This window comes from Fibroporia radiculosa, assembly GCF_000313525.1.
Source record: "Fibroporia radiculosa TFFH 294 genomic supercontigs, scaffold3720, whole genome shotgun sequence".
In the NCBI taxonomy this organism is placed as follows: Eukaryota; Fungi; Basidiomycota; class Agaricomycetes; order Polyporales; family Fibroporiaceae; genus Fibroporia; species Fibroporia radiculosa.
In genome coordinates, this window is record NW_012133391.1 from 83,078 (window position 1) to 92,043 (window position 8,966).

The following is an 8,966-nucleotide window of genomic DNA, read 5'->3' on the forward strand; positions in this document are numbered from 1 at the left end:
ATTTAGGTATAGCTCCATGTCAAAAGAATCGGTCGTTGACTTCATGGATGATTGTCCGCGGTAATGCGTTGAATATGGAGGAACATTGGGCCGATGTATGGCACGAGCTGGCTGAAGCTGCTCAGTGCTGAGCAAGTTGGGAGGTGCGCTGGTGGCGTAGCCAGGAGACGATCGGGAGGGCGGGCGCTAGGACTCGGAGGATCGGGGGAGGGCACGTGGTGAATTTTCGTGTCGCGTCGGGCACTGGCCCCAGACTGAGGCGACTCGACGACTCGCTCATCGCTCTCTCTCCGTCGGGCGTCGCCCCAGGAATGTCCAGGAGCGCGTTCAAGAGGATCAGACTACCAAAGCACTCCCGCCCCGCCGCCCTCCCCCGCCCTCACCGCCTCCACACCTCCGCCCCCCGCTGTCTTGCTGGCACCTTCTCTCCCTCCGACATCTGGGACTATGAAGTTAGCGGGAACAACCCAGGACAGGTCATCATCGCCTCCAAGCTTGGCGACCTCAGGCGCGTACTCCTCATCCGCCCGCGTCCCGAGCCCAATCGCGTGTGGGGTTCCTACCTCGACCTACTCACGTTCCTAGAACCGACAAGCGTCCCGCTGGAGGTGCACCAGGCTGTCCTCCGATATTGTACCCCACCCGCCGCCGACCTCCGCCTGAAGGTCGCGCGGTCGATGAACTGGGATCCAATGCGGCAGGGACCACACTTGCACGAGACGCGCTTCCAAGCAGTCATCCGCAATATCCGTTCCTCGGGCTGCTGTCCCACCCTGGAGGACTACCACTTTGTGCTCGAGCAGTTTGCCGCGGTGGGTCATCATCTAGGTGCCATGCAGGTTCTGAACGAGATGTCGCGTGTGGGTCTGCAAAAGACGCCAAAGACGTACGGGCTGTGTTTGCAGGCTCTTTGCCACCGGCTGACCTTGCCTTGCTGGGACGTCCTGCGGCCACAAGTGGTCTCTGATGTGACCCGTCTGTCAGTTAAGCTGCTCAGGGAGATGGAAGCACTCCATATTCCGTTTACATCCCTCAATGTTGATTTGGCCATCCGCATAATGAAAGAGACGTTAGATCTAGACGGTTTCGCGAAGCTGATGAAGGGAGCGTACGGCATCGACCTATCGTACCCCGACCGTCCCCCTCTGGAGCTCTGGGACAAGGCCACGGGCCGTTCCAAGAGCATAATCTTTGCAGACGGTTCGACTGCGCCGGATCCCATGCCATTCTCGACTGCAGCTCTCAACACCGCTATCGACATGCTCGGTCGCCTCGGCGAGGTGTCTAAGCTCGTGCAGACGTTCGAGGTGCTGACTACCCCCCTTCCGCCACAATCTCAAAACGCTGCTGCCACGTTCGATGAAGACGAAGACGACGAGTTTGGTTACTCAAATCCCCGTGTTGCTCCATATCCGGTGCCAAGCGCAGAGCCGAACACCAGCTCTTACCACATGTTGCTCAAGTGGATCTCCCGAGCTGGGAACGCTTCTCTGGCACGGCATTACCTTCTACAGGCGATAAATCTGGACAAGCGGGTGAACAGGCAACTGCGACGTGACTGTCTGACCAAGCCGCGCGAGGAGCTCATACAGCCCACGTTTGGGGTAAACCGAAGCATGCTCGTCGCCGTATTCGGTCTTTCCAACCGTGATAAAAATCTCGAGCTGATGCGCTGGGTCCGTGGGAGGATCGCACAGGTGGCTCACTGGAAAGAAAATAATCTCCAGTTCTACAAAGCCGTGCGTGATCGCTGGTCAGCAGAAGAATCAGGAGATGGGTCAGAAGAATCACTGGATCGTTCTCTCAGTGACCCCGAGTCAGAGCCTCAAGCATCAAATCCCGCTTCGATACCTCCAATATCCGACCCTTCTCCGTATGACTCCCAGACATTGGGTATCGCCTCGACATCGCCAGAGGGTACCTTTCCCTCCCCAGAACACTCCGCGTTGCATGCTGCCTCAGCATCTCTAGGTGCTACCCCCCCTGCTCCAGACCCCCACGCAGGCGAGCCTGCTCCTGCCTCATTAACGACTGAGCATCTTTCGACTGATACCGTTGTCAACGCTGAGAGTGCAGACCCTACTGTGTCGCCCGCGGCATTTTCGACCTTCTTTAGTCCTTCTACCGCCTCCGAAGAGGCTGTCAACAAAACGATCAATGTCCCCCGGATGCCCTACTTCGACGTCGACCTCGACGCACATGACCCAGCGCCGTCTTTCCGTCCGAAGCCGTTGGACATGGACGTCCACATTGAGATCCTAGAGCGCGAGGTGCGGGCGCTGCAACAGCTGCGCGCACACGTGGTGGACATCGTGGGCAGGACGACACAGCGCGTGAAGGAGCGGCTGGGCCGCAGGGTGTGGGCAGGAAAAGATGTTTATTTGCGCGATAAAGGAACGCGAATTTTCATCGCGCGGGACGAGTGGCGGCGGAAGGTCAACTTTAGCCCGAGGAGCGCGGTCCTTGCGCGGAGCCGGCTGGTGGCACCGTCTGCAACGTCCCCCGCGAAGGACTCGGCGCCGCACCTGCGCCCTGGGTCTGTCGCTACCACACGCGGGCTGATGACCTCTGCCGCAGATTTTTACCCTGTCTCGTGGTCAGATTGCTGTAGCAGCGGCAATGTGTCATGACCATTGACTCTTGTGCATGCTGTTCACGTGAGTTCTCTTGAATCTTCGCGCTGCAAGTCATTTGACTCGGACTCCCTAGTCACCCGCATGACTATTGTGGGGGAAGCCCTGTGCTGGCTACTGCATCACGTCCAATGCGCGCGTGTACATACGTTCGCCCGACGGTGGCGTTCTGTTTGGTTAGGCCCGATCGTCGGGATCACGTGATGTGTCGGTGTGGGTCCAAGTTGTGTGGTTGAGATGTCGAGCGAACTCGACGTTCGACTCAGGGTCTGGTAGTTGAGTGTTCCTTGCCTTAGCTTGCCATGTACCTCCTGCCATATGATCTGTATACGAGCCCCGTTTCTCGGCGACAATGTAGGAGACGGCTTAGTGATGTACCCGTGCTCCGTAGCAGTGATCCTTGTCCTAGCCGTGCTTGCTCCCGCTTCGAATCTCATCAGGACCTACTCAACAGGTTCTCCTCAAATATAGCTGAAGAAGAACGAAGACTGCAGACCTTGCTGCTCGCGCATGATCTTGACGGCAGCCGCTATTCTGGTCTCACTGCTGGTGCATTGCAGGCCTGTTCCCAGCCGGCTGAGAGCTGTGCATACCAGCATGGCGCAGACGTGTCTGATCCACTGTCTTCCGATGGAATCAGGGATAAATACGACTACCTGCTCACCCCACTACGCATGAAGTATTTTCCGAAGCTCAGTCCAGACGAGCTCAGGACTCTTCTGAGCACACCGCCGACGCGTGTGGCAACCCCGGACTGCTCCTGGTGGGCAGACTCGCCCACGGGCATGGAGATCCACTCGCCCTCCCACTCCAGGCGGGAGAAAGTATGCCTCCGCGAGTCCATGACGCTGTGCAGAACCGGTACCGGACGGTCCTCCTCCTCCCTGGCCCCCGTGTCCGTTACAGGGGGGTGCTCCTGCCCTCCTCTGTGTGGACGGGCCTCCCACGGCGGCGACGGCGGCGGCGGAGGGGCCACACTGTCGCTCCCGCTGACTCCGCCGCTAAGCACCCAGTTTCCCGTTCTCGGTGCGTTTGCTTCTCACGACGATGACGTTGTGCCAGCTATCTCTGGCTCCTCAGGGGAGGTGCGGGCGCAGCATACCCGAGCTCGCGCGCGTACCCCGCTCCTCGGCCCATTCGACTCGTTGGAGGACGGCTCTGTGCATGCGCTTGGCTCTGGCTCCGGCTCCGACTCTGACCCTGCTCCGTGCTCGATCAGTGCCGCGAGCACCGCAGGCGTACCTGTACCTGTACCTCTGCCTCCCTCGGCGGATGAACCGAGGGGCTCGAGGGACTATGCCGCCGCTCGCGACGCTCGCGACCCTCAAGCTGCCCTTCAAAATGATCCCGCGCTCACGCGGGGTGTCGCGAGTCTCACGACGGTCCTCCAGCGGCATGGACATGGTCCGCTGACTTCTGACGCCGTGTTGGGCTTCCGCCGCGTTATCGACGAATTACAAGGCGCGGAGGAGCGCCCTCCCAGAGATCGCTCGAGCTCCCAGATCGACTCGCCTTCGCCGCCCTGTCAAGAATCCGCTGGACATGCCGCACGTACCGCATCTCGAGACCCTCCCGACAGCGCTTGGAAGGCCCGCACCCGTGAACAGTCGCCGGGTCTGAAGCTGGACAGAGGGGAGCTCCCGCTGTCTGGGCCTTTCGCAAGTACTCGGATCACAAATGGAAAGACATCTTCTTTGAGCGAGGAATATCATCAGCTGCTGCACGCCCGTGCCGAGGAAGAGGAGCGGCTTGCCGCACAGCTCACCCTCCTTGCACACAGGCTCGAGACGATGGCCAATTGCCGGCGCCAGTTGGCCAGAATAGCACGGGCGACTGAATAGAGACACTCTGCCGGTACATCATGTCCTAGGCTCGATCTGCGGCTGGACGGTAGGTCGCAATGAATCCGTCTCCGCTGCATATGCACCCCAGTCTGCGGATGACGACGAGCGTAATCACAATATCACAGAGAATCGAGGCAAGCCTGGAATATGCGCCTACATCATCGTGTTCTGTCCCAGTTTTCCCCACGGTCGCACGCACCTCGTGATGCAGCGCCATCATTCTGTATTGTATCGTACTTCTGATTGATAATCGAACAGGAAACTGCATTGACTAAATAGAGAGCGAACAGCGGTACACGTGAAGGATGGGTAAGAACAGTGCAAGGGTATTATGAGTGGAAAACCCAGATGGAAAGGCATTAACGACAGCAAAGTTCTGATGGATCGCGGCAGTCTAAGTGCGAGGAGGCGTGCTCGTGCGGTTGTCGAGGCGCCGCATCTCTCGTTCTAGTTTCTCCATTCCAGTCAGCCCAGTGACCTCTGCGTTGCCCCGTGAGCCGTGCTTATCAAATAAGTATGTGAGAAGATTCTTCTTATCGTCCGGCAGGCCGTCGAGCAGCGCAAACAGATGCGTCTCGTCGCGGAGGACAAGCTGCGCTGCAATGATAGAGGCCGCGGCTGCTTCTCGGACGACGAGCGAGGAAGTGGTGGACGAGTCCGTGAGCGCCTGATAACCGCATATTCAGTATCCCGCCATTTAGGAAAGAAGAATGCAACAACTCACCGAGATCAATGTGGTCCGGAGGCGCGGCAGCTCTTCTTCCAAGACCTCTGGCGGCAATCGAAGGACGAACTTACCCAGAGCGACGAGGCCGAAGGCGTACGTTCCATCTTTGATCTCGACGCTAGACGGAGACGGAGACGGCGAGTCACGGAAGGAGCGGAGACAAGCGTGCAGGGTGGTGAGGCCGTACACGGGCTCTATGCGGCTGGTGAGGGCGTCTCGGAACATATTCGTGGCTTGCATGATCTATCAGATGTGTCAGAGGGTGTAACGTCAAAATCACGAACAGATAAATTACTGACGGACGTGCGAGCAGAGTACCTGACTTGGAGAAGCGCTGTGAAGATTTCGGCCTCTCTGCCCTCGACGAGAGCGGCCTGATTGGCCAGCAATTCCCAGAGGACGATGAGGCCATACTCGAGCGTCTCGCAGTCCTGCACAAGAAGGGCAAAGGTAATTAATATACACGCGTCTGCGACCGCTGATGGAAAGGCACCTTTTGGGGATCTAAAAATTGCACGAGCGCGGTGAGCAAGCGATCAAAGGCCTTCTGGCCCGTCCATAGCTCGGTGTCTGACGGAAGGTGCGAGTGGATGGGGGGCGAAGGGGCGAGAGCAAAGGGGGTGGGGACGTCGTCGATGGGATGGCGGAGGGAGAGGAGGGCAAGGCGGGAGAGGGCGGGGACGTCGGCATGGCCGGCATGAAGGGCGGAAATGGCCTGGCCGAGTTCATGTGCCGGATCGTCGGTGCTCGCCGGCGCTGCGGAGGAAATCACTGTCAAAGGAGCCATCAGTACTTCCGCTGGACGAGGTCTGCCACCGAGCTGCTCACGTGCCGTCCGCTTTCTCCACCACTCGCCTGCGTTCACCGACTCCCCCCGCACCATGTCGAACAGCGTCCCCAGCTTCTTGCTCGGTGCAGGACTGTCCTCGAACAGCGCTGCCCGCCGCATGATAGCTGCCTGGCGGTTCACTGGCGTGCGCGGCGCCGCCAACGTCGTCCTTGCCGCACTTGGGGTCACCATGCTTGCCGCGCTCGCCTTTCCACCCGGCGACCCGCCGCCGTTCCGCAACAGCAGCGACGGCGGGATCAACGACGGCTGCATTCCATCCTCGTCCGGCTCAACCAGCTCCAGCAGGCGCTCTGCCGCACTCTCCGCCTGCTCGGCCCGTGCACGCAGTGCATCTTCCACGATCGGCTGCGGCACTCCACTGGGTGGAGAGCTGGTCGACGTCGACAACGCATTTGACATGCCGGGCCTCGAGGTGCTCGACTGCGGTGAGAACGACGGTGCTTGAGATCGCGTCCCCTTCGCCGGCGGGTACATCTCGAACGGCGTCGAGAACGAGATCAGGTTCACCGAGTCGTCGATGTCCATATCAGAGTCACTGTCTTCCGGAATCGGGATCTTCGTCGCCAGCAGCAGCGACTCTTCCTCCGATCCGTGCACGCCTTGCAGCGCCGCTATCGACAAGGATTCACGAGGAAGGGGAACTGCTGCTGCCATGCCAGCTCGCGGGTTCCGAGGCGTCGGCGTCCCGAACGCGACTACCGAACTTGGCGGCGATGCTGGCAACGCAGTCTGCATCGCGCGTCTGAACGTGGAATGGCCATTGCCAGTCGGCGATGTAGACCGAGCAACGAGCGGGGAGGACACGCGCCTACGGTACGCTGCGTCTGCGGTAGGGGTAGGGGACGGCGGCGAAGCGGGCGGAGACAGTCCTGGCGACCTCGTCGATGGCACTGCATTTGAACTCACGGACCGTGACATTGTCGAAGATACTATCCTCGCTCGTGGTGGGGATGACCGGCCTACGGGCGACGATGCGCGCACAGCACCCATGGAGCTGCTGCTCGACAACACGGGCGACACGGCGCGTCTGGTTGGCGACATTGCCCGCGCCGCATGAGACGTCGAAGTCGCCTGATGTCTCAGCGTAGGGGGCGCGGTCGCAATGGCTTTCGCCTTCGCTCGGCTCGCCGCAATTGCCGCTGCGACGCTGGTCTTCTTTGGCTTGGGCGTTGCGATAGGTGCCGCCACCAGTGCCTCGGGATTTGGGCAAACCTTCTCTAGTTGCTTCTTCGCAACAGAATCCAGAGAATCCAGAATTGTCCTACCCCTATCGGGCCAGACGCCATCGAATACCCAAAACACCCTGCGAGCATTTTCTCTGACACCTGCATTAGGGTCTCCAAGAGCTTTTTTAATGCACTTTTCCAAGGTCTCAGCGCCACCCGCGGCTTCGATAGCATGTTTAGAATGCGCACAGTGCACCTCCAGGTACGTCTGGATATGCCCGACGACAAATGAACGCATCTGTATGGACTTGTCTTGTAATGAATTCCACAGCTGTGGAACCACCAATCGCGGCTGTGCTGATGTGTGGGACACGATGGTAACGAACGTGGCCTGAGATTGCTGGGCGGTAATTTTTTTCGTGAGACTTGCCATCCTGAGCAATTGAGTCAATAAGACGTCACAGAACGGATCGAAGGCGTGTCCAAGGGTGATAGCGAGCTCAACGTAGAGCGAACAAGTGTTCGTTGCTACAGTGGTCCGCAGGCTAGCGAGCTGTCGAATGACGAACCGAATCAGACCACTGTTCCAACATTCACGAATGTGGAAGACATCTTACTGTTTTGAGAGAGGCATTGATGAATCCATTCTTGAGGCCGAGCAAGAAAGCATCCGCGAATCGCTCGTGGACTTCGCCCTTGAGCATCCCGCGAACGCGCTGGATGGACTGTTCACGCGGAGCCCAATTGTGCTCCGTCTCCTTGCCCTAGAAGCCGGGCACAGGGCGATCAGCGGAATACGGCGGGAAGCACTGAATGCGAAGCACCTCGAAATGCCGGAGCATGGAAGCAAACTCATTTTCCAAGTCGTGTGTAGACGCGATCTTCAAACATCTAGCGCGTCATTTCGTCATCCTCCGTACAAAGCGTCCGCACTCACGTAAACGGGCTTGACGTCTGGCGCGCTCCCGCCTCCGGCGCCCACGCTCTCCGCGAGCGGGGGAGATACCACCGCAGCCCGACTCGACGGTCGCGCCATGTCCTTGACGCTTCCCTGGCTCACGGCCCGTGGCAGCGCGCCCGCTGCGCCCGTGGTGAGAGTCCCTGCACTCTGCCCCGGGCGCCGGTTCATGAGTGCAATGCTTGGCGGAACATACTCCTTGGGCCCGGCGTCGCCGTTTTCCGAGCCTGCCTCGCTCAGCGTCCCCGGCGTGCTGGCCCCGCCACCCCCACCTGCAAGCACCTTCGCGAGCACGCCGTCCACGATGCCCTTGCGCACGCCCTTCTTCGTCATCTCCTTCTTGAGGTCGGCCCGTGCGGCGTCCGTCACCCCCGGGCCGGTAAAGAGCTCCACGACGGACTGGCGCGCGCACTCGCGCACGGCGCCATCCGTGTCCTCGAGAGCCTCGACCAGCGCGGGGAGGTACGGGCGGATGGGAAACAGGTGGTGCGCGCGCCGGAGGTGCACGAGCGTCATCATCGCCTGCACCGCACACCGTCCGCCACGCGAAGCGAACACGGAGCGCACACGGGGACGCACACGAAATGAGCACGAAATGAACGAGCCACGAACCAGGGCGGAAACACAGCGTCAGCCACGCGCGGCACCAGCCCGAGGGCCCCGGACACACGAACGCACCTGCTCGCGCACCCTCCACACCTTGCTCGCGAGGCCCTGCTCGCGCAGGTGCTTCTCGAACACCATCAGCGGCGTCTCTGCCCCCTTCGCGTCGCGTGCCCGCCCGCCCA

The 8,966-nt window shown here is 60.1% G+C and overlaps 3 protein-coding genes across 3 annotated transcripts; 2 read left to right on the top strand and 1 right to left on the bottom strand.

Annotated features, from left to right (window-relative positions):
• Positions 1-311: 311 nt before the first annotated feature.
• On the top strand, positions 312-2,630 carry FIBRA_04957 (uncharacterized protein; the record flags this gene model as incomplete). Its single annotated transcript, XM_012326738.1, has 1 exon — positions 312-2,630. One exon carries the CDS (start codon positions 312-314, stop codon positions 2,628-2,630), a length of 2,319 nt encoding a protein of 772 aa, XP_012182128.1.
• A 305-nt stretch (positions 2,631-2,935) lies between these two features.
• On the top strand, positions 2,936-4,474 carry FIBRA_04958 (uncharacterized protein; the record flags this gene model as incomplete). The annotated part of the gene is made up of 1 exon (XM_012326739.1): positions 2,936-4,474. One exon carries the CDS (start codon positions 2,936-2,938, stop codon positions 4,472-4,474), a length of 1,539 nt encoding a protein of 512 aa, XP_012182129.1.
• Positions 4,475-4,871: 397 nt separating this feature from the next.
• FIBRA_04959 (uncharacterized protein) lies at positions 4,872-8,694 on the bottom strand (the record flags this gene model as incomplete). Its single annotated transcript, XM_012326740.1, has 8 exons — positions 4,872-5,144; positions 5,202-5,447; positions 5,504-5,635; positions 5,698-5,975; positions 6,033-7,773; positions 7,838-7,984; positions 8,045-8,101; positions 8,158-8,694. 8 exons carry the CDS (start codon positions 8,692-8,694, stop codon positions 4,872-4,874), a joined length of 3,411 nt encoding a protein of 1,136 aa, XP_012182130.1.
• Between the last annotated feature and the right edge of the window lie 272 nt (positions 8,695-8,966).